General features: G+C 38.7%; 5 protein-coding genes across 5 annotated transcripts; 2 read left to right on the plus strand and 3 right to left on the minus strand.

The window, feature by feature from the left end:
- The first annotated feature begins 1 nt into the window (after position 1).
- LOC146478680 (uncharacterized) lies at positions 2-5,070 on the plus strand. Its single transcript, XM_085112273.1, has 8 exons — positions 2-414; positions 1,294-1,435; positions 2,190-2,323; positions 2,595-2,705; positions 3,399-3,444; positions 3,538-3,598; positions 4,079-4,172; positions 4,367-5,070. The coding sequence occupies exons 1-8, from the start codon at positions 136-138 to the stop codon at positions 4,487-4,489; spliced, it is 990 nt and encodes a 329-aa protein (XP_084968399.1). The 5' UTR covers positions 2-135; the 3' UTR covers positions 4,490-5,070.
- A 143-nt stretch (positions 5,071-5,213) lies between these two features.
- On the minus strand, positions 5,214-12,547 carry LOC146478681 (histone acetyltransferase KAT5-like). The gene is made up of 10 exons (XM_085112271.1): positions 12,344-12,547; positions 12,199-12,256; positions 12,026-12,097; positions 10,644-10,867; positions 9,435-9,704; positions 9,112-9,201; positions 8,402-8,542; positions 7,758-7,851; positions 7,197-7,359; positions 5,214-6,736 (listed from the first exon to the last, which is right to left on the minus strand). Exons 1-10 carry the CDS (start codon positions 12,392-12,394, stop codon positions 6,520-6,522), a joined length of 1,380 nt encoding a protein of 459 aa, XP_084968397.1. The 5' UTR covers positions 12,395-12,547; the 3' UTR covers positions 5,214-6,519.
- Positions 12,548-12,733: 186 nt separating this feature from the next.
- Positions 12,734-15,466, plus strand: LOC146478682 (serine/threonine-protein kinase Nek7-like). Its single transcript, XM_085112272.1, has one exon. The coding sequence runs from the start codon at positions 13,325-13,327 to the stop codon at positions 14,342-14,344; it is 1,020 nt and encodes a 339-aa protein (XP_084968398.1). The 5' UTR covers positions 12,734-13,324; the 3' UTR covers positions 14,345-15,466.
- A 3-nt stretch (positions 15,467-15,469) lies between these two features.
- On the minus strand, positions 15,470-19,176 carry LOC146478683 (RNA-binding protein pno1-like). Its single transcript, XM_085112274.1, has 7 exons — positions 18,885-19,176; positions 18,640-18,789; positions 17,945-18,028; positions 17,560-17,620; positions 16,914-17,031; positions 16,456-16,526; positions 15,470-15,982 (listed from the first exon to the last, which is right to left on the minus strand). The coding sequence occupies exons 1-7, from the start codon at positions 19,050-19,052 to the stop codon at positions 15,915-15,917; spliced, it is 720 nt and encodes a 239-aa protein (XP_084968400.1). The 5' UTR covers positions 19,053-19,176; the 3' UTR covers positions 15,470-15,914.
- Positions 19,177-20,705: 1,529 nt separating this feature from the next.
- On the minus strand, positions 20,706-26,826 carry LOC146478684 (uncharacterized). Its single transcript, XM_085112276.1, has 4 exons — positions 26,553-26,826; positions 24,847-25,009; positions 23,087-23,254; positions 20,706-22,676 (listed from the first exon to the last, which is right to left on the minus strand). Exons 1-4 carry the CDS (start codon positions 26,604-26,606, stop codon positions 22,192-22,194), a joined length of 870 nt encoding a protein of 289 aa, XP_084968402.1. The 5' UTR covers positions 26,607-26,826; the 3' UTR covers positions 20,706-22,191.
- Positions 26,827-27,418: the final 592 nt, after the last annotated feature.

The following is a 27,418-nucleotide window of genomic DNA, read 5'->3' on the forward strand; positions in this document are numbered from 1 at the left end:
CTTAGTAGCCAAGAAGCCATGTGGCGCGAAAATCCAATATGTCGACCTTCAGTTCTTTTTCTGGCTTGCTACGTTGATTTTTAAAGTTTATATTATTTGAACATTTATCTCAAGTCGAGGACGAGGTCCTGTGAAATGGAAGTCACTGGTACTGTTTCACTCGATTCAGCCAAGTCTTCGTTTCTCTCTCTTTTATCAAGTGTTGAACCTAGCGAGGCCGGAAATTTGGTGGACTGGGTAATTCAGTGCTGCTTCAGCCAAAATACGAATGGTGACAGACAACAGGACATCAGTGAGAATTCATGTCGAACACCAGAAGTGGAGAGCTTAAAGGAGATAATTAAAGACATTAAGACGAAAATTCCAATTGATGGAATCTTCTCATCAGAGAAAATCTGCCTCCCAGAAGGAAAGGTGATATTATTGGCAATGTTGTGAATCTGGCCCCAGTTGTTCAAAGGCCGGATAACTTTATCCAGTGGACAAGTCACTATCCGACAGTTTCAAGCTGTGCAAAGATTTCAGTATTTCCTCGTGCACAAGCAAAATATGCACGCTCTAACCACTGCTAAGTTAGGGAATGTACGAAAACCTTGGACAACATTTAACGTGAAGTATATTTTGGACGCTGAAGAGTGCCTTATCCAGCGGATAAAGTTATCCGGCCTTTGAACAACTGGGGCCTGGTGTAATAGATATCCTGTATACTGTCCAACTGCCCAATCAAATGTTATCAGGTACAGGTGGGTGCTACCAAACAAGAGAAATGCCTCTGGTAATGGGGTGCTCAAGGACCCTGCCCCCTGAGCTAGGAGAGGGTAGAGCATGGGGGACTCTAGCCTGATTCTCAGATAGTCCAGGTTGCTTGCGGCCACACACTGGAGGGAGAGAGTGTGTGGCCGCAAGCGACCTGGACCATGTGAGAATCAGGCTAGGGGGACTCCTAATGTCAGCTCTAAACCTATCACAGCTGTTGGCTATTTTTGTTGACACCTGGGACAGATTTGTGCCATTCTGGCATAAAATTTTATAAGGTTCGAATAGATTATTACCCTGGGTGCCAGAGGTTATTTTTTTCGTTTGAAGGAGGGAAATTACATGAGATTCCTGTTCCTTTCGTTCAAATTAGGTTGGGGCGGTGCACCCTTACCCAAAGTTCTTAGTGTTGCACCTTCCATGCCAGTTGGAAGGATTTTTCTTTGAAAAAGGATATCTTTTGTGTCAATGAAATTTCTGTTAAATTATGTTGATACAAAAAAACGTTTCTTCTCTTTCTATATAATTTCTACACAGAATTCAGATTGTGATCCCTCTACAACAGTTCATGTTGACTCATTTCTGTACAGTGAAGAAGATATTGACAGACTTTGTGATGAAGGAAAAATGAGTCGTTGCTACTGCCAAGACTGTGGATCTCATAACACAACTCCTCTCAGTAAGTAATGTAAGGTTGACTTGTCCCATGAAAAGTGCTTGTTGGCAACCTTGTTGCTCTCGTTTGTATTCAAAATGGTGATGAGAGAGGACACTTGACAACGGCAGTTTTAGGGCTGTCACTGATTATTTAAGTAGGTGTGGAAGTGATTCAATTAGAAGTGGCGGAGGGGGGGGGGGGTTAACCCTCAATTTAGGGTGGGGGTGTGAGGCTCAGTTCTTCAAACCCTCACCGTATTTCAGCCCAAAATATGTAATTTTTGCCAATTAGTACTTTTTTCAGACCTGGCCTCTAAAATATTCATACCCACATTTGTCAGACCCGGTTTCGAGAATCTATACCCATTTCTGTAAACTCCATTACCTGTTTTCAGACTTCCAGACCAAAATGGTTAAAATCTATACCCAATTTCAGACTAAAATGGTTCAAAAACAATACGTTTTGGGGCCACACCTACCTATATAGCTTATAAACGGGAGTACGTCCCCCCTTCTCCCAATATAAATAGGTTATATTCAGTTTGCTAGGGTCTTCTCTCCCTGTCATTTTGAGTCTGAGAATGTTGTTTACTTGTTTAATCTTAGTACATTGTTAGCCTTTTGTTCCCCATCATCAACAGTATTTAAATCAATTTTTAGTAATAATTATTAAAAATTGGTTATTATCAATGTTTAAGTTTTTGAGACCTTTCAGTTCATAGCTCATTAATCCTTCCTACTTAAATCCTAAGAATATTGTTGGGTTTCTTCTATAGCTTTCATATCCCATTCCTCATCATTGCTACAGTTGAGATTCATATTTGAAGCAGCCCTGCCTACATTAATAAGCAGTCTCGACAACATATGTTTGGTGGATGTGGGTTCCAGACTTGGGGCGGTACTGTATGGGGTAAGTACTCTTTTATCGTCTTCCTGCCCAAACGTTTTTCCTAGTGTATACCTAAAGAACGAAAAAAAATTGACAGCAGTGTGGCACAACTAGAAGTAGCTCATTGAACCACAGTATCAAGAATAAATCAATTTCAACTGAGCAAGAGGTTTTAAATAGATTTTTTTTATTTCCTTTAAGTCTCTCCTGGTGACCAACCACTGGCTAAAACGCCTGAGGCCTCTGGATATGAGATCGTCAATTTACTAATTTTTTTTATCATAATCCACAGGCCTACCATTTTAGCAAAATAGAGAAGATTGTTGGAGTGGAAATCAATTCAGATCTGTGCAAATTACAGCAGGAAATAATACAAAAGTACAGCATGTCTGATCGCGTGGAGGTAAGATCCCTACTTAAATAAAATTATTATTTATTATTATTATTATTATTATTATTATTATTATCCAAATAAAATTTTAATAAGATTTGTTTTTCCTTAAGGGCCTTATTTTTACTTCAAATATTTTTTAGTCAGAATGTGATCATATCAGTTTTTATTACAAATAAGAATAGCATTAACTTTATAACATTTCTTTTTTTTTCTCTTTAAAAAAAATTGTGCTTGAAAGTAGTCTCTTTTTTAATCGAAATGGATTGTAAATAGGTTTTAATAGTTCTTTTTTCTACTTTTTACTTGTAAATAGCAATTTGCTTGGAATGTGTTAATAAAGAGATTGTTATTATCATTATTATTATTATTATTATTATATATTACACTGCTGAGGGTAAATAAACATTGTTGTTATTATTACTATAATTATTATTATTATTATTATAATTATTATTGTCGTTGTTATTATTATTATTATTATTATTATTATTATTTTATTTTTTTATTATTATTTTGTTGCTGTTGCAGTACTGAGCAAAAATCAAACAAACTCAACTTATCTGGCACTTGCACCTTTTTAACACCAAGTGATTATTTTTTATTGTTAAAATCAACTTGTTATGTCCATGTCCAACTTGTGGATTTCTTGTAGTCTTGATGCAGTGTGTGATTTTATTACTGGTCTCTTTATCTGCACCTTAGATTAGATGCACTGATATTTGCAATGAGCTGACCCTCTTGAAAGAAGGTAAACTGAGTTTTCTTAGTAAGAAATATTATACATATTAAACACCAGTGATTTTATTTTATGATTGGTTACTTTATTCATTTGTTTTTTTAGCTGACATCATTGTCCTTAACAATGTGTTTGAATTCTTCCAGACTGTGGATGAACAAATGAGGTAGGTAATCAGAACCTGTTTAATGTTTGAAGGAAATATTTAATCAGTAACATCAGGGTTAAGACAACCGTCCAGTAAATAAACAAGATTTTGGAACTCTCTAGAATACAACTCATACAGCTTGGCCCTTCTGCTTTTAAGACAGTTTTAAGTAGAAGTGATCAATTTATAAAGTTTTCTTTACGGCCAACTTGAGTAATACTCCAGGGCCGGCTTGTTCAAAAGCCAATTAACGCTAATCTACGATTAAAAGTTAATCGAGGTTTTCGTTCCGCTCTTTGAAAGTGGTTTTAAAGCCTAATTTCAAGCTAAAGGAAAAGAAAGGTCTAAGTCAAAACTGAGCCAAAAATCTTTTGGAAGAATCTTTACCGATTAGTAATTAAATTTGAATCAAAGTTCACATTAATCCAGGATTAGCTTAATCGGGCTTTGAACAACTGGGCCCAGGTCATTAAAAGTCAATCAACTTTGTTTGGACAGAATTTGGAGGATTCTTAGAGAAAATGTGTCCAAGCCTGGCTGTGTTTTAGTCACTGTACCAAGCCTTGAAGAAGCAACTCTATTCGACAACAAGGTCAGATAATATATTCTTGCAGTTACTCTATTCTCTCCAATGATTCAAGCTGAAGATGGCACATAATTTAGCTTTCACACAATATAACTTCCAACCTTATGATAACATTATCAAGTCACAACAGAAAATGTATAAACAAGCTCAAATTCTACCCTAGAACTGCAACTCACACAATTTTGTTTTTCTTTCTCTAGCCATGTATTGATGTAGATGGTTGGGTGATGCCATGTACTGTAAACTACAATGTACTAAGAATTTCTTCTTGCGATGAAGACCTTGAAGAAGTTCATAACATTTTCTTTTACCGAGTGAAGTGAACTAAATGCAATAAATTATTCATTAAAAAATTAGTGAAATTTACCAAAAGATTGTGTGGAGCAAAATATTTTGTATATGGGTTAAAGACACCCTAGTAGCTGTACCAAAGACTTCATAAGGACACAGGAATCCCATTCCCCTCAACACAATTCAGCTTGATTTCTCTTATACTGTCTGGCACCCTCTGGATCAAGAAAGATAAACAGTCACTAACTGACAAGTTTCAGCTCCCAAGGGGAATGCAATATCTTTAGATAACAATGTGATCTGGAGGTGGAAAGGAATAATTATTGTAGGGTGAAGAATAGCAGTATAATTTGTTAGAGTATTCTTTTCTGCTCAAGACTTTCTTAGCTTTGCATGAGAAATTGAGACTCCAAAACAGCTTTGTGAAAAAATCAAAACTGCAGGAATGGATTTTGCAAGATGCAATTTTTTTTTCTTGGGCAGACCATTAATTTTGCAACCCCTAATTTTAGGGTTTGATAGTTTGTGAGTCTGGGAGCCTAAAACTTTGCCGTTATATTTTGTGGAAGGCACAACTGTAACAGGATATTCATGTAGATAGGCATTTTTTGTGGGATAGTGACACTAAGGTTTGGCCATTGGTGTTTTTTAAGTTTAGTTTTGGGGTGAATAATATCGGTATGGGTCCCTTTGTATCCTTCTAAATCCACTTGTAACACGATTCAAACTGAGTGAAACACACAAAAAGAAACTGACTCAAAATATTTCATGATTTTATTAATTTTAAACAAGACTTTGTTCTCTTGCAACTGGTGTACAATATTTGTTTAGCTCCTATCCACAATAACATTACCAAAGGTTACCAGAGGCAGACACATGGCACAGTGAAATTAAAATTATCGCTGAGAACATGGTAATAAATTATGAGCATGAATACGTGGAAGTACCATCCCATTCTGCTCAATAATATTGGAATATACAAAATATAAATAATTCAGTAAGTAAATGATTTCCCAACTCTTTCTTGAACTGAAAAGAAATCCTGAAGCAATTTTTACTGGCAGTATTTACAAAATAACACAATTTATGAAAGGTACTTTTCTGCTGTTAAAAATATTAAGTTACAACTTGCATTCACTACTAGCAGATGCTTCTGTGGGCTGTAGGCCACAGAACAATGAGCAGCATATTTACAGTTCAATTTTGCAGACCATATAATGCCAACATAGAAGATCCTATGATTTGATGCTGGGGCAGTTCATTATTTATGTGGATTACTGCTGGGTCTGGACATTCACACCTAGGTATATTACATTTTCAATATCCATCTAAAACCTATGTTACACTATTTTTCTTGCAACTTGTCTCGCAATTATTTTGTTGCAACAAAAAACACAAACAAAACGGAAAACAAACTAACAGTATATTTTCTTGTGTTTCCTTCAGTAATATTTTCAATAATAATAATAATAATAATAATAATAATAATAATAATAATAATAATAATAATATGTAATAATATGGCCCTGACAAAGTGGTTTTCCATTGAGTGTCATTAAACCAAAACGAAAGTAATTACTCTGGTGAAATCACAACAGATGTATACAGCACAATGAATCAATCACAATTCAAAGAGATATAACCCATTCACGCCAAATGTTGGAAAAGATGTGTGTGAGCAAGTCACAATAATAAATTGGTTCAGAAAGTGGAAAAAGTTTTTCTAACCAAATCACAGAGCCAAGTAAAGACCAAACCAAAAAATTTAATGCAGAATAACTATTGACACTCAATTAAAAACTGCTCAAAAAGATACAGATAACGTGCACTAACATCCACCTATCTATAAAAGCCATGTTTATTTGTCCAGTTCAATGACCTATTTATTCAAGTATTTCGACTGTAAATGTCTTATAATCACCGCCTCTCCACAACATCTAGTGTTTGTCCCAAGACAAGCCGCTGTAAAACGGTTCCGCTGTATGCAACTTCCTGAATAACAGTGAGGTGACACTGGATTTACCTACAGGCCATGAGAGAGTGTTCAGCCCACCCCCCTTGGTCACCATTTGCCCCTCTTTGCCCAGTCTTTTGGAGTCCAGTGGAGGCATGTCGAGTCAATTCTGATCTTTCTCTTTGTCATCGCTCTCCTGTGCCCATCTAGAATTTCTTTTGCGAGATTTAATATGTACTGTCCTTTGTAGTAGTGAATGATTCCAAGGTGTTGGAGAGTTGAAACAACGTCTTCCTTTCGTATACTTGTCAACTCACAGATATCACTGTCAGGGAGACAAAAAGATGTAATGTATCAAGTTCTCTGTAGATCAAAGATTGTAGGTTATGGATTCAACTTTGGCAGACATTTTTCTTTGTACAACAAACTTCTCCTGAAGCAAACCTCCATAGCATAGACATTTCTGTGCAGCCACAACGCTGGCTTTATGCTATCACTGAAGATTCACCAGTCAGTGGCATATTGGGGGGGGGGAGGGTCTGGGGTCCACTCCCTCCCTGCTTCTTTTTTCAGGCAAAAAATAGGGTCTGGGGACTCATAGTCTTCTTCACAGCCGCTTGGGCTGGAGTCACGCAACGCTCCGCCTGAGCAGCTGCAAAGGAGACTAGTGGACCCACAGTTTTTAAATTTTGAAACACTGTAACACCAACACATCATCACATATTATCAAAGATCCACATCAAACAAGCAGCACCTCAAGTAAATAAAACATAAGGCTCGCTCACTTGATAGTTATTGCCGGAGGGTTTCCATCTTCCCCAGCCTTGAGAGAAACAAGAATTTCCAGAATGGTCTGCGACCAGTAACTGCGGTAAGATAGCAGCCCTAAATCTGAGAGAGGCTTCTCTGGTGTTCCTGTCTTCCCTTCAAACTTTGAAAGTTCATAACCTAAAACCGACAATGAAACTGTTAGTTCATTCTTACTTAGTACCAAACTGCACCAATTTAAACCAAGTAGACAGATGTGACTGGAAGGTACTGATAAGAATTGGACTGGACTTCTCTGTATGGCAATTTACAGAACAGTTTGCAAACATTCTCACAGATAAACCACAGGTAAAAAACTTAAATGTACCACTTAGTTGTGCAGGTTTGACCATGATGGCCTTGACACTGCACACTAGCCTGAATTTCAGCCATCTCCTTAGTCTTGGTCACTCACACAGGAGACAGCTGAAATTCACCACAGTTAAAGTAGCAAAAGAGACTTGTAAAACTGAGTAATATTGCCTCTGGCAGTTGCTTTAGGATCCAGTCCATTATTGTGAAGATATATTCATACTCACTAAATTCTATGAGAAGCTTGCCATAGCCTTTTCTCTGGTACTGAGGTAAAGTTAAAATGCATGCTACATTGTAATCTTCCGAAGATTCTTTCTCCTGAAATATCAGTAACAAACTGAATATCAGATTAATTTTAAGACACGCACTAACTGCATGTAACGTTGCAAAGGCTAAAATTACACTATTAGCTTCTTATTCAGGTAGTTTTATGAGAAGGAGGGGTGATGTGAACATATTAAAGAACACAGACTCTACTACCAATGTGGTCCAGATGTCAGTCCTGAATTTAGTATGATTTTATCCTTGGTTGCTAATCTTTTTACAGTTTTTCTTGGATCTCCAGTTTAAATTTCTCACTTAATAAAAACCAACATTTCTAGATTATAATAAATTTATTTTATCCAGAATTTAAGGGCCATAGGTCTATGTGTCATCAAGGTGTAAATTTTCTGGCAGTTGTTTTACTCAGCAACTCATGTTTGAGTGGCAAATCTTGATGGTAGAATTAAAATCTGTGTTCTCTGGAAATGAATATTTAAAAATTGGATGACATACACTGTAAATTTGGTGGAGTTCAAGAAAGGCTCTGTTGGCATAATTGTGAACACTTTCTAAAATGAAATTAAAAAGAAAACAAGTTTCTCACCTTGGAGAAGTATCCAACGATGTGAAATCCAACTGAGTCAAATTCAGTCATGACATAAAATAGAAAAGGATCTGTGTCATAGTACAGTGTCTTGTGATCTAAAAACATCTTGGCCAAGAGGCACAGATTCTGGGCATATGCCTGCAGACATAAAACAACAAAATGTAAATGTAAATCTCTAAACAAGTGACGTTGTGTCCTTTTGCCACTGCATATAAGTTCTGTGCACCTTGGGATGGTCCGACACACTTGGGTCTCTTAAGGATACCTTCTAAAACAAACATATTTTTGCATGGTGTATGACTGTTTTAAAAGCAGATCTTAGCAAGGGTTGTTGGAATCCAAAAAGAAAATTGGCGGTAACCACACATTTTTCAGAGAGGATTAAGCTTTCATTAAAAAAAAATGCCATACATTGTTGAGTATTTTACAGCTTTTTCAAGATTTTGTTGCCTAGTATTATTATCTTTGAACAATGCATGGTTACCCCCAATTTTCTTTTGGAATTCCAATAGCCCTTGTTAAGATCTACTTTTCCCGCATGGCCTTAAACCACACAAAAAATACCTCTGCATTAGGAAGCACCGTCCTCGATATTCTTCCAGTGTGCTTCCTTACAGAGATGATGGTGAGGGAAATCAAACTTTTAATTTTGAAAAGGTGCAATACCTATCTCCAGTTCATTGGCATCTAATTTATTTCTTTCCTACCTTGTTTTTTCTACCATCAATTTCAAAAAATGATATTGTTCCTTTTCTGTAAATTTCATTTCCTGGTGGATGGCGCAACTTGCATTTTTCCTGCAGAATTAAAACAAGTTAAAAAAAACATTACTGTGGTCGTAACAGCTAGAAGGAATCCTTTTGGTACATCCAAAATACCCCTAAAATTTCATTCCTTCATTCCTTCCTCCTGTCCCATGTGAAACATCAAAGTTACTGTAAATGCACTTAAAATGACACTTTACAGATTCATACAAAATTTTCTTTATAACCATCAATCAAATTCTGAATAATGCAGTAAGTTAATGTACCTTGTGCCTTTTAAGGCAGTGGAAGCTCTTGACATACTTTAGACAAAATTCACATAGGTAAACTACAGATTCCAAGGTGAGTTCTTGAGGGTAAGGAGAGAAGTACCATGGCTTAATTCTGTATTTCCCCATTTGAACCATTTTGATGTTCTTCATTCGCGTCACAATGTCATCATGACTCCGATCTTGAACCATACTGCCTGTTTGGCGCATGCTGCCTGTCTTGGGTGGAGTGCTCGGCAACTCTTTTGGGCTATCTTGGGAATCGATCTAATGTCAAGATGCAAATTAAGTTAAGATCTTAGCCTGATCTTTCAAAACTCTGGTCTAACAATCACAAGTAAGCTACAGTTTGATGTATATTGTATTATTATTATTATATTTATATTCATATTATTAACAATTATTCCACGAGCGCGCGTTGGATATGAGATGATAGATAGCCAACAAGGCGCGTAGCGCCGAGTTGGCTATCTATCATCTCATATCCAACAAGCACAAGTGGAATAATTGTTTTATTAAAAACAATCAAGAAATATTGCTAGATCTTACTGATTTCGCTGTGCAAGAACAGCCGGAAGACAATTTAATGGTCGCCATTTCTCGGTCATGGTATAATTGCTCATATACCATGGCCGCTAAGCCAATCAAATCCCTCGAATTGCATTCTACAATGATTCAGTTTTAAATAATTATTATTATTATTATTATTATTGTATAATGCTGAGATGGAATTTGTAATTAACAGCATTTTGTAATTAACAGCATTTCTGGGCACGAATAAAGTTTGTTGTTGTTGTTGTTGGTAAATCGAGGATAGCATCCAGGGGGACTAAGACCCTCCCCCTCCCCCATCCCCCTTCCCACAGACCACATTTTTTTAAACAATCCCACTTTGAGTCCCCCAGTCTGCTTGAGAAGCTAATCATAGCCAGTCAGGGATTTTCAAGAACAAGTCTGAATCAGCTGCTAACAAATGCTTTAATTTATCAACAACTGCTGCACTTCCAAACACAAGGTTTGCTGGAAGGTATCTTGGAACAGAGGACACATTCTGGACATTAAATGCCTTTAAAAATGAAGTACATCAATTTACCACTTGAGGAAAAAATTTTCCAACTTAAAATGTCCCTCTGTCATAATAAAGAATTAAATAGCAGAAATGAGATTTGTACTTAAATAACTCTTTCTATCCAATTTCTTTAATACCTCATCACCAGACTTATCCATTGCATTGGCTTTCCTCTTTCTGCCGACAATGGCTTTGGGCCGTCCTGACCCCACCCCATTTACAAGCTCCCTGTCAGGTGAGCATGGCCTTGAACCAGCACCTTTCCCCTTGCTCGTCTTCTTGGCATCTTCCTTTTTAGGCAGTTGTAGCTTGGATAGATCAAGTCTTTCTTCCTCGACCCATTCATCTAACCTTTTGTTAACTAGAAAATAACAATAAGACAGCTGTTTATACACAGCAATGCCTGAGCTGATAGCCTTCTTTTGTTCTGATCTGGCTTGGGAGGTAGATGGGAGACTTGAAGACCAGTCAAATCTGATCTCAGGGTCGCACAGTGCAACTAACTGTTGGTAAGGTTTGACCTCTTAACCTATGGTCCACTTGGCCCAGCCACTTAGCTCGATTAGCTTGCTATTTCTAAGTGGCTGTGCCCTCTTCCTTAGTAATTTTTCTTTCTTGAATTTATGTAACACTGTATAATTTCTGGGCACGAATAAAGATTGTTGTTGTCAAAAGTCTAAAACCTTATCAACAAATTGACCAATACTGTTGTTGGTTATAAAAAACACAAGAAGCCATAAAACTAGTTCACAAATTAATCTTCTACTGTCTCCACTCAAAAACTATGCACAATTTATTATTCAGCCTTAACAAAAACATCAGCATGATATGGACCCTGGTCCACAGCTGTAATGCTATTACCATCAGCATTTTTTAAAATTATTTGAACATTTTTGTAAATATTTGTCAGGTTTAGGACACTAATCAAAAGAATCAATTTCTGTTTATTTTTCAAAATCTTCTGGTATAAAACTTTTGGGGAGTTGGCAGGTGTGAAACTTGTCATAGTTTTTGACATTAAGTGTATGGCAAGCTCCTGTCGATGGTGAGACCTCAATGAAGACCTTTTCATCATGTAAAACATTTGTTATTATCTTTTTTTATCTTTTCCTTCACACTAGTAAAATTAATGGATAAAAAGTCAGCAAAATGGCTTCAAGTTTATTCGTCTTAACGACAAAAATGATGGCGCTCATGTTAATGAGAGAAATTGATTGCAGTTTCTTTTGAAAAGTTCTTTTTAGAGAAGCAATGAATCATGGGAATGAAAATTTGGGGTCCGCCATTTTGAAATTCCACCTAAACTAAATTTTGAACAAAAATATAATTTATAGCAACTCGATCTTTCAAGAAGTAGCAGGGATGTATACATTAAATTAAAAGAAAACGAACTTCATTAGAACTGAAGTCAGGCAAAGGTTTTATCACTGGTTCAAAATAAAAAATTGGTTGTTAAGATGCAAAATGCCCGCGAAAATATGCAAGATAGCGTAAACGGTACAAAACATTTGCTACTCACAGTCGATATAATGCACATAATAATGCGTTGATCCACTAAGTCCTTCTCTCTTGCTCAGTATTTCAGCCAAGGCTGCAAGAAAAAGGTAACTGATCAATACAAAACAACGTTTTCAGCTTACACACAGATAAATGTACACTTTTAATTTCGAGCAGAAATGAAAAGTCACTTACGCCACTCGTCAGAACCACTCATTTTTACAGGCATTCTACAACCTTCTATCACCTCCATCTACAAAAAAAAGTCATTTTCAATCATAAGCGAAGAACTGTAGGTCTTCGGTTAAGTTCCTGAATCGTAAAAGATTAATTTCTTTACCGAACTTTCGCCGTTAGTCTCCGCCATCTTTGATTCCTCTTTTGTCGCCATTACAGTGCGGCGAGAACTTGTAACGAACCCTTCCGTTCAAACATCGATCTTACGGAGATAGCCGATTTTCTATTGACCGGTGATTGACCGGTGTAAGCTTCGATGGGACCCAGTCCTTTGTATTTATCACGGTCATCGTTTTGAAACTTTATTAAAATCTGGCAATTATATATTTTACACCATTCAAGCAGACAACTCTGGATTGCAGATTTGCTCTCTATTCTTTTATTATTTAATTTTTTAGCAACAACAGCAACAACAACAAAAAAAGAAATAGGAATTCCGAAGTCCATCTTTTCTCACTGTCGGAAAATTTAAAAATAACTATATTGTTATTGGAATTATTTCGTCTCAAATATTCCATGATTTTAATCTAGTCGACAATTTCTTGCATTTTTTGAATAGCGTACTCGTTTTCCAGTACCTTCATTGCGTGACCAATAATGCAGTCACGCTTTCTAAATCCCCTGGGGCAGGATCGTGTATGCATGCATGATATATAAACTGTTCTGTATTTCATTCGATTTATTGGTTAAACTGTCTTATGTCAGCTTTTATTTTCCATCTATTTTGGTTTAAAAGGGTAGCGATTTTTTAACAACCCTTTTATGACAGCCTTCAGTTCTTGGAATCAGTAAAAATATTCTCGAAAAGTGCATGTCCGTGCTTGTGAGTGTTGTGAAAGGAAGTGACATCATATGCTAATCCTGTTTTGTTATTGCGCGATAAAATTTAAATGCTGTTTATGCTATTTTTGGTCACGGTTTTGCTTTGTCAGAGAGAATCAACTGCAAATGACTTGCTATTATGTTCAAAACGGGTACTTCTGTCATGTCGACAGGAGAGGTAACATCTGCCCATCCCAGAGCAGGGGTTAAATCCCGGTAATTTTCGTGTATCTCGCCAGATTGGTTCACAAACGATTTGTCAATGAATTCAGTAATTGAATCAGAAGGGCACTGGAAGAGAAGGAAAGTTTGTAAACCAAAATCGGAGACACCAAGCCTCAGAAAGCTTTGTCGAACCGTGATAATCATGAGCACTGGATTGCATCGTTTGCGGACGGCGCGCAAAGATCTACCTTTGCCGCGAAACTTAATTGATTTTCTTACGTCGGGTTTCAGCTTTCGGGAATTCGAGGTACAGAGCGATAATCTCTCCAGAGACATGCGAATCCACTGTATCTATCCCACCCGGAGCTTGCTGGATGATTCGAAAGTTTTTCTGAAGTGCATAAAAGTCAAGTCTTGCTCGGCAGTGAGCCTCTCTCGCATCTTCGAAAAATGGACCGAGATAAATCACAAAAACATAATGAGGATTTTATTTTGGTTTAAAGAGAAAGATACCGTAGGAATTGTACTGGAACCATTTCCAAAGAGTCTGAACGAGCTGGTTCAGGACTATAGCAAAACAGGTGTAAAAGTTTCAGAGCGACTTTTGTGGAAAATTCTCCATCAAATTTGCGACGCCTTGTTGTATTTACAGAGACGCCAGATTGTGCACTCCGAGATTCAGAGCAAGACATTATCACTCACTAACACGGGCGATATTTTGCTGCACAATCTCTTAATTTATACACCCAGTGAAACAGAACTCAACGTGTGTGTGGATGTCAAAGATTCTTTCTACGGTATCTACGTTGCTCCGGAACGGATCAAGGGGCAGGGATATTCCCACAAGCAGGATTCTTGGTCGATAGGATGTATTGCGTACGAGCTAGCCTACTTGGAACCTGCGTTTCATCTGCGCCCGGGTGAAAATATTTTTGGAGCCTTAAATAACATTGTTAATGGTCTTCCTCCGCCTAGGCTAGCAGAAGCAGATTCCCACAGCCCAGATGTTGTGAATTTAATTGTGTCTTGTTTGATGGCAGAGCCTCGCTTGCGACCTTCGGTAGAAGATGTGTTTTCCTTCACCAAAGAGCGGATGTATTCAACGAGAAAGAGGTAGATAAAGACAACGTATTCTGCCGCATTCTTGTGTTTCCTGAGGTGACTTTAATTGTCCTCGGTTGTTTCAGTTCCGTCTTAGCGAGAATTCCGTTTACTCTTACATAACTGAACAACGGTTGATAGAACAGCTGTATCCTGTTCGTAACAGGTGCTAACGGGTTGCCAACAGTGACGTCACACTCCAGAGATATCAGTTTTCGTTACCAAGGAGAACAGGAACCAGCAAATGACCGAGTAAATACATGATGCTTCATAACATTGACGCTGAATGCATTTTTGGATCGCTTTTGCCCCGCTTTACGACAATTACAAATAGATGTTATGTAGAATTTAGATCAGGGATATTATCGGTTAGCAATATTAGAAAATCGTGAAACTGCCTAACTAATGGATAATTTTATGCAGTGACAACTTTAAAAAAATGAAACAAACGCAAAGTTTAGAATGTTCTCTTACTAGGTGGGGCCACAAAGTGTTAGAGACCTAGGTATAGGTTCGCCCTTAGGTTTCTTTAGGGTTCTTTTAGTTCTGCAAAAACGTTTTATAGACATTCGTGAAAATAAGGCAATGACTGAGAATGCTTTCTAGATTTTCTATTTAGTAATTTAGCCTTCACGCTGGCGTGACGATTTTGTACGTTTCATAAAAATGCAAAAGGTATTGTTATTATCAAAGCATTCCCGTTTGTACCATAAGTATATAACTAGCTAAAGGAGTTCGTTTCTTACTCGTTTATCTACGACGTTTGGATGTGCATTTTTGTACAACGTATTTTGTTATAAAAATTTTACTACCACGTTTCGATTTTGTACAAAGTGAAAAGAAAAATGCCTTAAAGATTGTCTACAAATGAATTAATATATATCGTGCCTTTTATTTGCGACTGAAAATAGACGACCTACCAGCTTTTAAAACAAGCTACGTAAAGCTACTGATAGAAGATCTAGAACGAGTCTCTTCTTTTGTCAGGGCTATTTCAGAACTAGCACACGCGTGTGCTCTCGCGCGTTTTACTCACTTCTAATTCGCCTTATCTGGAGAGAAAACAGGGACTCCTCCCTGTCTACAGAAAAGTAGTTTGCTTCAATGAATGACAAATAAAATATTACTTCTGCAACAAGTCTCCAGCTCTACCATTTATTCCAGTGTATTACACCAATCTTGCTGAAAGCTCCATATTTACATAATATTTTAAATATTCAAAATGTTTTCAAAAGTTTTTCTTCCATACAGCATGTCCCAAGACGACTCCATTAATTGCAATAAAGATACAATCCAGTTGTACTTTTATCTCTTCTTCAGATTGAAAATAAAACATACCGGCATCTTGTACATTTGGCAAAATATTAAAATACCAATATCTTTGGTTTTTTATTTCAATGTTTTCTTTTCTACGACAAAAGCCGTAGCTGATCTCTGTACAGTCATGCACATAGACCTTTGAAGTCGCCCTTCTCTGGTGTCCAATCAGTGTTCCCAAGTCAAGCATTGATCTTGTACAAAGTCACTGTCCCATTTCATATGAGACACCGATCCTGCTTCCAAATGCAATCAACCTTCTCCACTCTCTAAAATCTTTCAGATGTTCTACTGGCCACTGCCCTCATGTTGCCATAAACTTTTGATGGTGGACTTCCTACAAAACAAACATCAATACCCTATATCAGCGTTACCCTTAAAAATTTACAGGTGATTTCAATTCAAGTGCTGACTACCCTATAATTGACCCATACAGGGTCCATCAAAAACTATTACAATGTTAACATTACATTGCCATAAGCAGGGTCTCTACACATTTTTGCTTGCAGAATTCAAAACTTTTATCATACTTTTTGCAAACCATTGTTTTCTTTTCCCAGACTCAAGGTTATGAGTTAGACACAAGACAGTACTGTCGGGGGGGGGGGGGGGGGGGGGTAGAGAGAGAGAGAGAGAGAGAGAGAGAGTTATGATTCTGCAATTAAACATTTTTGCACTGACAAAATTAATTTTAAATGAAATTTAACTAACTAACAAAGATTTCACTTAGCAGTTAAGCATTCATTTCTGAAAAACTCCAGACTTTTCCCCCATTTTTCCAGACTTTGTCGTCAATACATGAGAGCTTACCTAAAATGAGGCTGCAAATCGCTGTCCTAGCAATTTTGATGTTCTGAAATGATCCCAAAATGTGGATTTTCCTGTAGTATAAAAGCAAGGGGAACCAAATGTTAAATTTCTGGTAAATCATTTCCTCAAACACAAAAAGATGAAAGATCATTAGGGAGCTTTAGCAACAACGTCCACGGCAGCAACAGGCTTAATAACTAAAACAACTCTGCACGTGCATTACACTTTTTGGTACATTTTTTTGCCATCACTGAACAATTAAGACATAAAATTTCCTGATGCGATGTTCTACAGAGGACATAAACACACGACGACAAAATTAACCACTGACTAATATCTCCAGCCCTCCAACATATAAACTGTCTGTTTCCTGTGTGTGCCAAAGATGAAATGTTCTGTGTGGCTAGACAAACATCTAACATAGACATTGACATCACAATGTAACTTGTGACACTTACGAGTCTGCAAGGATGATTCTGGTCTTTGATACATTTTCAATAGTAAATTTTGTTCTGCCGCCTTTCCCAGCAATGCGACCAATGGCTCTGGAAAGGTGATCCCCCTTCAGTGGTTTAACTATAGGAAAGATAAATTTATTACATTCAGCAAATGTCAAAATTAATGTTTCAAATATTTGAAGTCATGCAACACAAGAAGACCTAGATATGGAGGCTGTGGGCCAGCTGAAAGGAGTTTCCTAGTTTCCTTCTGAGCATCTTTGGTCCTGTATTTTTGTGAAGTTAAAGCTGTACAGGAAGGTTGAACGATTTTGTATTGTATCTGCTTTGTTGTGCAGCATGAAGGTCTAGGCTGTACTAAGATCAAGGTTTTAGCTAGAAGGGTTCCCAAAGGATTATCACTTTTTGAAAAATGTCACTTGAAACGCAATGAATCTTTTATTTTATGGTCAAATTGACCATAAACTCAACACAACTTTCTATTCCTGGAAAAATGCCTAACCCACCTTTTTTCTCATAAACTGATTCTTGACAGCACACAAAAATTTCAGTGGTCACCGACCGAACAAAGCCCACATTGAAAGCTACACACTAGCTAAGAACAAAAAAGGTCACTTGTAGATAAAATTACTATTATATTACATACCATCATTAATTTCAAAAGTCTCCAAAAACAAGTCATCCAATCTCACCAAAGCCAAGGCATCCTACAGAAATGAACACAAAAGTCAGTGCAAATATATCTTTAACCTGATGCTTTACCAAATAGAGGAGTACATGCTACTGTACTTTAATGTTGTGGTTTTCAGAATGCATCATTGCTGTCACAGAGGCTCGACAAGACATCAACCCACTGTCAATATGACCAGCTGGGTATCAGACTTGAGATGAGACTCTCACAATTAGCATGGCAGTAGTCATCACCAAACCACCACAGGGTTACTGGGGTGGGGAGGGGCTGAGGGAGCAGGGTAGGTAAAGGTAAAATTGCACCTTCAGCATTCAGACATTAATATACCCCTCAAACCTACCTCTACTTCAAATCCAAGAATAAAAGCCTGAACAAAATCTGCTGCCTTTTGAACTGCACCAATATCTTTAGTGTCTTTTGAGGTCTGCAAGAATTACAAATTTATAATAGGTCATTAAGATCAGTTAAAGTAGCTTTTAATAGAAAGGGTACCACTTTCTGTGAAATAAATAAATATAAATATAACCTTTATTTACCCTAAGCAGTGTTTATAGCACAAGTGCTAGTGGGGCCGAGCATTAAACGTCACAAAGAAATAATTTAAATTGAAAATAACATGGTTAAAAATCCCAACTGGCAGAAGGTAGACCAGCTGGCTATTTACAAGCGCGGGCGAGGAGTTGAACTTGGGGCTACTGAGAAACAACTCCAGCTAGCGGTCAGAGCCGGACTTGAACCCGGGACCACCGGATTCAAGTCCGGCGCCCTAACCACTCGACCACGCTGCCTCCCTGTTCTGTTGCAAATACAGTTGAATCTCCACCAAGGCCATCCCAATGACATGCTTCAATTCCCATTACCTGAGCAAACAAAAAGCTCAGGTATTTCTAAGTTTTAGTATGCTTTGTATACACAAGTGACTCTACGATCTAACTCAACTTCATAACATACACTGTAATGATGTGTATTTACCTACTTTAGAAATTCGTTAAATAGGTCTGTATAGCGAGTAAAGGTTTTTCAAAGGTTTCTTACCCGAATTTCGACTTTCCTTGAGGTCAAATTAAAACGAATTTGTAACTTTAAATGTTCCACGACTGGGGTAAATATTTTCATCCAGTTTTCCTTAAGAGGCGTGTATCGGTGTGGTGGTACAGGTATTTTTCTAGACTCTTTCTTTCCATCCTACAAAGTAAAAGAACCAAACGAATGTTGAAAGCCTCTATAATTAAGCTCACATTCATTCCGCAATCGATCAACAAAAAGTTATAAACTTATACCATCAATTTCTCAGCTTTTGCAGGGGGAAAACTCGGTCGCTTTGACTCCTCACTAGTATCCATATCTTCCTCTTTCCCTCTTTTTCGTTTTCTTTTCATCGGAACAGTTTTAAATGGTTCTTCGTCCGTCGTATCACTCGACATCTTCTCACTCGTTCCTTCCGCCATGTTGTTTTCGCACGTGTGTTGCAATCACTGGGTTTCGTTCCCAGACCTCTTCTCCACTCGGCAACCTCTATCAACATCTCCCCTCGAGGGAGGGGGTTCTTAGACAATTAATGCATTTGAACGGCTATTTGGAGGCGGGAATTTTATTAAACAGGTCAAAAGTACAAATATCCGGGGGGTTGCTTGGGAAGGGGGAAAAGCTGAAGTTTCGAATTGGTCAGCATATTTACAAAAGTGAGGTGAAGTAGAGCCTGGTTATGTTTTGATGTACTCTCACTTGCCGGAGGAGGGGGTAAGGGGGTGTCTGGTATATGAGTGGCAGGTGGGTACTTGCCGGGGGAGGGGGTAAGGGGGTGTCTGGTATATGAGTGGCAGGTGGGTACTTGCCGGGGGAGGGGGTAAGGGGGTGTCTGGTGTATGAGTGGCAGGTGGGTACTTGCCGGGGGAGGGGGTAAGGGGGTGTCTGGTGTATGAGTGGCAGGTGGGTACTTGCCGGGGGAGGGGGTAAGGGGGTGTCTGGTGTATGAGTGGCGGGTGGGTACTTGCCGGGGGAGGGGGTAAGGGGGTGTCTGGTGTATGAGTGGCGGGTGGGTACTTGCCGGGGGAGGGGGTAAGGGGGTGTCTGGTGTATGAGTGGCGGGTGGGTACTTGCCGGGGGAGGGGGTAAGGGGGTGTCTGGTGTATGAGTGGCGGGTGGGTACTTGCCGGGGGAGGGGGTAAGGGGGTGTCTGGTGTATGAGTGGCGGGTGGGTACTTGCCGGGGGAGGGGGTAAGGGGGTGTCTGGTATATGAGTGGCGGGTGGGTACTTGCCGGGGGAGGGGGTAAGGGGGTGTCTGGTGTATGAGTGGCGGGTGGGTACTTGCCGGGGGAGGGGGTAAGGGGGTGTCTGGTGTATGAGTGGCGGGTGGGTACTTGCCGGGGGAGGGGGTAAGGGGGTGTCTGGTGTATGAGTGGCGGGTGGGTACTTGCCGGGGGAGGGGGTAAGGGGGTGTCTGGTGTATGAGTGGCGGGTGGGTACTTGCAGGGGGAGGGGGTAAGGGGGTGTCTGGTGTATGAGTGGCGGGTGGGTACTTGCCGGGGGAGGGGGTAAGGGGGTGTCTGGTGTATGAGTGGCGGGTGGGTACTTGCCGGGGGAGGGGGTAAGGGGGTGTCTGGTATATGAGTGGCGGGTGGGTACTTGCCGGGGGAGGGGGTAAGGGGGTGTCTGGTATATGAGTGGCGGGTGGGTACTTGCCGGGGGAGGGGGTAAGGGGGTGTCTGGTATATGAGTGGCGGGTGGGTACTTGCCGGGGGAGGGGGTAAGGGGGTGTCTGGTATATGAGTGGCGGGTGGGTACTTGCCGGGGGAGGGGGTAAGGGGGTGTCTGGTGTATGAGTGGCGGGTGGGTACTTGCCGGGGGAGGGGGTAAGGGGGTGTCTGGTATATGAGTGGCGGGTGGGTACTTGCCGGGGGAGGGGGTAAGGGGGTGTCTGGTGTATGAGTGGCGGGTGGGTACTTGCCGGGGGAGGGGGTAAGGGGGTGTCTGGTATATGAGTGGCGGGTGGGTGCAAATATGCTAGATCATGTCTAAATTGTTTTTGTTCTGTTGTTTTCTTGGTAACGTAACTCAGTATCAGGTGTACCAGTGGATAACACCAAACAAACAAATTAGCTAGATGGTATAAAATATTAATTTTATTAAACAATTCATATTTATTCTAATTTACAGGAAAAAAAAATACAAACCAAGTTGAATCATCACCTTATCTCTACGTTTTATATTAATTCACAAATATTTCTGTAACCCTATCAATGAATAGAAATATCAACCGTGGAATAGAAAAATGACTTGATTTCATGAGCATTTTATTTTTCTCTCTGAAATGATAGCTCTATGTACTAAGTTTCAATATATATTACTGTGTTAGTCTATTGTTTAATATACATAAATTAAAGCATTCAGAAAATTTTCAGACTTAATTCCCATCCTTCTTCAAAATACCTTAACACTATATTTTTACATATACAAATCACTTCAAGGTTTGAATGTTTAGAAAACTGTCAAATGATTATCTTCCAGGAAATGTTAGAACTTTCCCCCAACAATCTAATAGATGATCTAGAAATACAGACTTTTTACTACAAATTTTGTTGATGGTGACGTCACATTTATTAGAAACACTTGAGTCGAAAAGTGATCAAGCACATTGGAATCATATATTATATATAGAGTTCATAATGGTGATAGGACTGAGTGGAGTCCAATTAGGTCTGTAATCATACAAGTGATATACAAAATTGGACGACCGCGCAGCAGGAATCTGATTTGTTTAATCACAAGTATGATTACAGACAGAATTGGATGACACGAAGTCCTGTTACCAATAAATTAATCATAACTCTAACAGAATTTGCGAAAATAAAAGCCAACACTGTTAACTTTTTGGTGAATAAATAGAGGACAACAGTTGAGTTAAGTTTCGTGATCAATTTAATTGCAGCACACACAAATGATGCGTACTGTCCAATTACACCAGGCATGATGCATAAACCGTCCAATTAATGCTCAAATAGGGCCTGCTGATAACCAATCAGATTCGAGAATTTTGTTATAGTAATGATTAATAAGAATATGCTGTACTTTAACACTTTTTACTCCCCTGCCAGAGCAAATTCACAATGGACCAGCCACTTTCTTTGCTAAAGGAGGCAAAAATGTTATCTTGTACACCATAATTTTGCTTCATGGGCAATTTTTGCACATTCAGGTATATTAGTCACTATTGCTTCCCCATTACTGTTGCAGCCTAGTTAGAAGAAGTAAACTTTGAAGATTCAAAACTTAACAAATGGTCACAAGTCTGGTTATACACTGTGATGGGTGGTGGATCTTGTTTGTGTTTTTTTTTTTTTTGTGAATGTCTGTTTGTTCAGTATCCATTGGCTGTCATCTGGATTTCGATTGACAACAGTGTAATATCATTACATGTGTTTGTCATCATAAGTTAAGTTTTGATCTTCCAGATCTGCCTGTTATTGAAAAATGCGGCAAGCACTGAATTTTACACCTACATCACTTTTTGATGTAGTCATTTGCAGAAAAGGTAGGCTACCGAAAATGATTAAGATAATATTATTATCAAAATAACAACAATTGATTTAGTTTTGAGACTTTTGCTTCTTAGAATTTCCTAACTTCTTCGAAAAAATAATCACTTTTGGATTATCAGGGTCGTCTTTTGATACCTGCATGTCAACCTTATCCCCTTGCTGTGCGATGTATTCCATCAGTGCATTACTGCGTGCTAAGGTGAACACAATGATGTCCTTGACAATCAGCAGAGCCTGCTCTACTTGTTGTACATTCAACAGCTCCACGCTGTGTCTCACTCCCATGATACTCACACTCGTCTCCTTTTCAGCTTTGAAATGAGAAATCAGCTTCTCCAGATCTCTCTGTATCGATGCTCCTTCCATCTTGACAAAATTCATTCTATCTGATATCACCCTGAAGAGGAAGATGGCTGTCTTCAGAGTGTCGGCCACTGGTTCTTTAAGGGTGTCGACGGATACTAAAGGATGGATGTCCAGATGGAACTCATACTCGCCATCAACACTACCATGGCTAAAGCCAATTCTTATGTCTAAAAAACAGCAAAAACAAAATTCACCAAAAGAATACATATTTTAAAGCAGGCTTTTAGCAAGACTGAATATTATTGAAAACTGGGCATCATAGAGACATGTGACTGGTAAGATTTTAAAGGAGAGTGAAAATATTTTACTAAAATTTTTCAAAAGGTTTGTGTTAACTGGTCAACAGGGTTTTTTCACAGTCTTTGCAATGTTCCCTTAATTTATGGAAATTCAGCAACTAAACAAAAGACTTAACTGTTTGAAAGTTATTTAATAACCACTGTTAGGGTAACAGAGCAAAACTGAAAAACTTGAAGCTTGTGACTTTCTGCACCAGCAACAAATTAACCTTCTGACAAAGTGGGAACTAGATATCTGTTTGAAAACAAACAGAGCAATTCAAAGTAATGTTGAGTACCTGGAGGTATAGAATCCAAGCACTTCACAAGTGGACGATCATGGTCCAAGCCCATGACCTTCTTAAAATCTTGTTCAGCATCCTTTAATAACTTCCACTCATGCAACAGTTTATCATAGCGGCTGACAATATCCTCTGCTCCAAGTTTAGTGAAGACTGCATTGGTTTCTATGATGAAAAGTATTGAATTAAGTTAAGCACTTAGAAGTTCTGGCAACAGGCAAAGAAAAACTGCTGGCTGGCTCTTTGACTGACTGGATGATTAACCACCCCTCTGACCAAAGCTTACAGCTCTTCTTTTAAGATGAGACTGGTGGAAAGAGGTATAGGTTTGACTACTCATTTGGAATCTGAGTATGCATAAGGTTTTTTATAGACATCTTAACAATATTGCTATTAATAATATTTTATGATTTTGGGGATAGTTTACACGCTGGGGATTTTTTTAGTCAAATTCGGCCAAGAAGTTTCTTCTCCTTAGGGTTTTATTGTACGAATCTCAATTTTTGCAGGTGAACAAAACAATAGTTTCTCTACAACTTAGCCGATTTGGATTTTTGAATTTTATTTTTTTTAACGGTAAAATGACGTCATCAATTTGGCGTGAAATTTTTTTTTACGAGCTTCAACATGGTCAATCACATTCTTTTAAATAAACATACCTTAAGGATTACAAAACTGAAAAAAGATTTGAAATATCTAAACTGAATCAAAAGTTTTGGGCTTCTGAAGTTTGGATTTTCCGCCATTTTGTTACTAAAAATAGCCTTAAATTGAACGCTTAACTTCCCATAACTCTTGACTCCAATGAGATATTCCAAATTTTTTTTCAGATTTGTTATTCTCATTTCATGTTGTTTTTTATGTTAGGAACAACTGTGTCGTAGCTCAAAAAAAAAAAATCCCGCCAAATTGATGACGTCATTTTACCGTTAGAAAAATGAAATTCGAAAATCCGAATCGGACAAGTTGTAGAGAAAATATTGTTTTGTCTAGTTGCAAAGTTTGAGGTTGCTATCACAAAACCCTAAGGAGGAGAAACTTTTTGGCCACATTTGACCAAAAAAATACCCAGCGTGTTATAAAGTAGTTAAAAAAAGAACTCACTGGGGTGGAAGTGGGTGTTTACGTTGTCAGACTAAACCCCAAACTAGGAACCTGTTAGTAAGATGAGGAAAAGTGGAGGAAATGTCTACTCTGTCCACCCTATGTATCTCCCACTTTCATGCACCTTTGACTTAACTGATGAATAACGTCATTGGTTGTTTCAGAATAAATTACCTACAGTACTATTGACATAAATTAGCCTTATCCCCTGGGTCTTCACAACATTCAAAAGAGCACACGGTGGTGTAGGCTTGATTTCAGCCGCTCCCTCGGGTCTGGCTTTCCTCCCCGCAGGTTCATTTTCCCGAACAGTGGCTGGTAATGAAGCCTAACGGTGGTGAAGACCCTCGAACATGATGCAAAATACTCCATAAATCGCAAGGTATTTTTTAACACGACACATACTTGATTTTCATCTCTGCTATACCTTTTCTGGGATCAAATACAGCATCCATCTGGCGGCCATATTTGATCCTGGTAAAAGGGTAGCGAATATGAAAATCAAGTGTATGTCACATGACAAAATCGTCCGTGATTTGTAGAATATTTGACAGCATGTCCCTAGGTCTTTCCCACTGTCCCCCATTTTGAATATTTCAAAGACTCTGGGGATGAGGTTGGACATAAATTATTTGTTTGATAGCTGCACCTACGTCGATTATTTGCCCATATGAGTTTTATATCTCGTAATGGACCTTTTCTGTGTTTCTTTTTCTTTGAAGCTTTTGTGGCATCATTTGACTCAGCTACATCAGCTTCAAGTGATTCAACCATTTGTGCGGCAAATGTTCCTTGAGTAACCAGCATTTGCTTCTCCTGTAAATATACAAACAAACCAAGTTTATACACACTGCTGGCAGTGTAGGTATTGTACCCAGTCCCAGCACAGGTGGCCCACACAAACTATGTGACCGTTTGTATTTTGAATTTATAGAGGCAATGTATGGGAATATCGAAAATCCTCGTATTATCGTACTAGATTGCGATAGATATTCTCATTTAACATCAAAATAAACGTAGTTTTACCTTAAATGTTGTGTGTTGTCGTTCCTGAGGTTGAAGACGGCGATTTTAGCCATTTGAAGGGTTCGGCGTCGAACGTTCACTCGAGCGTAATAGAAGAGTGACAAGGGAGGAAAACTTGTTTTGAAAGGGTTCCAGCGCCGGAGCGATTTTTCCCCAAAAAAACGCATCACTCCGATTTCAAACTTCACAGCATAAAGGTCAAAAGATTTTCGATTCTTCTCGTACCTTCCAATCGAAAATCCATCCAAACGGCCCGGAGCTAGTCCTCGAAGAAAATCAAAATCCCACAGTATTCGAGCGACTGGAATGCGTAGCAAAATTCATACGTGCCAGCCACAAACAGTCCCGCTGATTGCCCCTTTCTGATTGGACGACATTAGACAATGGCACTTATGAATTTTGCTACGCATTCCACTCGCTCGAATACTGTGGGATTTGGATTTTCTTCGAGGACTAGCTCCGGGCCGTTTGGATGGATTTCGATTGGAAGGTACGAGAAGAATCGAAAATCTTTTGACCTTTATGCTGTGATGTTTGAAATCGGAGCGATGCGTTTTTTGGGGGAAAAATCGCTGCGGCGCTGGAACCCTTTCAAAACAAGTTTTCCTCCCTTGTCACTCTTCTCTTACGCTCGAGTGAACGTTCAACGCCGAACCCTTCAAATGGCTAAAATCGCCGTCTTCAACATCAGGAACGACAACACACAACATTTAAGGTAAAACTACGTTTATTTTGATGTTAAATGAGAATATCTATCGCAATCTAGTACGATAATACGAGGATTTTCGATATTCCCATACATTGCCTCTATAAATTCAAAATACAAACGGTCACATAGTTTGTGTGGGCCCCCTGTGGTCCCAGTCCTTCTTTCATTTTTCACGCATGGAAAAAGTTGGACTTCAGATTCGATATTGCAAAAAAGAATCTTAGCTCGTTTAAAAAACCAAGACAGCAAGTTATCGTTTGAGTATTTTCCAAAAACGTCAAATTATCGTAGGAATGTAAGCTTATAGCATATGAAAAGGAGACAAAATTCGGGGATGAAATTCAATATGAAAGATTCCTTCGATTTTCGTGCCGGTCGAGCTAGGCAGGCAGATTCGTATACGATTACGAATACTTTAGAAGTTCTTACAGGCCTTCACAAGAAGAGCAAAGAAAATATTTACAAACAAATCATCCTAAAACCGAGTAAAACTGGAATCACAGCGAGCTGTAAATGGCAAATCTTGTAGCTGAACTTTGTCATCTAATTAAATATTTGGGTCATTTACAGATTTTCTCGCGTTAAATTATGATCAAATCCTCATAAAATACTTGATTTCCTTACCTCGCCTTTCCCAAACAATTTTCCATAGCAGCAAATGCAGAAATAATGGTCCATCTTAACCCATTTTGAGACGGAAATCAACCGTACATCAACAAATACCCAAGAACAATCATTTTTTTGTCTGACACTAGTGCCCAGTTTCCACAACGTCCAGTCGTCTTGTATGGGGTGATATGCGGAAGGGTTGAGTCCGCCTTGAAGGGGGTTAGGTGCACTCTAAAACTGTCATGCTCCTGTCATGCAATGATTTTGCTTAGACAAAAAAAAAACCTTTATCACGGGCTTGAAAAGATAAGTGAAAATGGAACAAACGGTTGTAACCAAGGTAAGATAAAATGATGATTTAGGCCCAGTTCAGACGCCGAACTTTTCATGAGCCGAACTTAATTCAAATTAAGGTCGGCCCAAATCACGAAAATCCCGCCTTTTGATTCAGACGCCGAACTTAATAAGGCGAACTTAATTTACTTGAAGCAAAACCAATCGAAAAGTCAGCGTCTTTTTTATTTTTATTTTTAATTTTTTTATTTGAAATACGTTATAATAATTTATGCATTAGGTTCGACTCATGAAAAGTTCGGCGTCTGAATCAAAGCCGTTCCAAAGCCGAAATTCCCGGCTGAGCCAGGCGGGAAGAACGGCTGAGCCGTTCCAAATTGAAACAGCCGTTCTCAACTGATTCAGACGCCGAACTTTTCATGTACTTAATTCAAGGTATTAGGTTCGGCTCATGAAAAGTTCGGCGTCTGAACCGGGCCTTAGTTATTTATTGCATATATTGATGATTGTTCAAGTTGGTGCGATATTTGAAAAGATTTTACCAACGAAAAATGTGTAGATGTAGATGATAGGTTAAACAGAATGAT

This window comes from Pavona decussata, unplaced genomic scaffold (genome assembly GCF_977016875.1).
Source record: "Pavona decussata unplaced genomic scaffold, jaPavDecu1.1 SCAFFOLD_64, whole genome shotgun sequence".
NCBI lineage: Eukaryota > Metazoa > Cnidaria > Anthozoa > Scleractinia > Agariciidae > Pavona > Pavona decussata.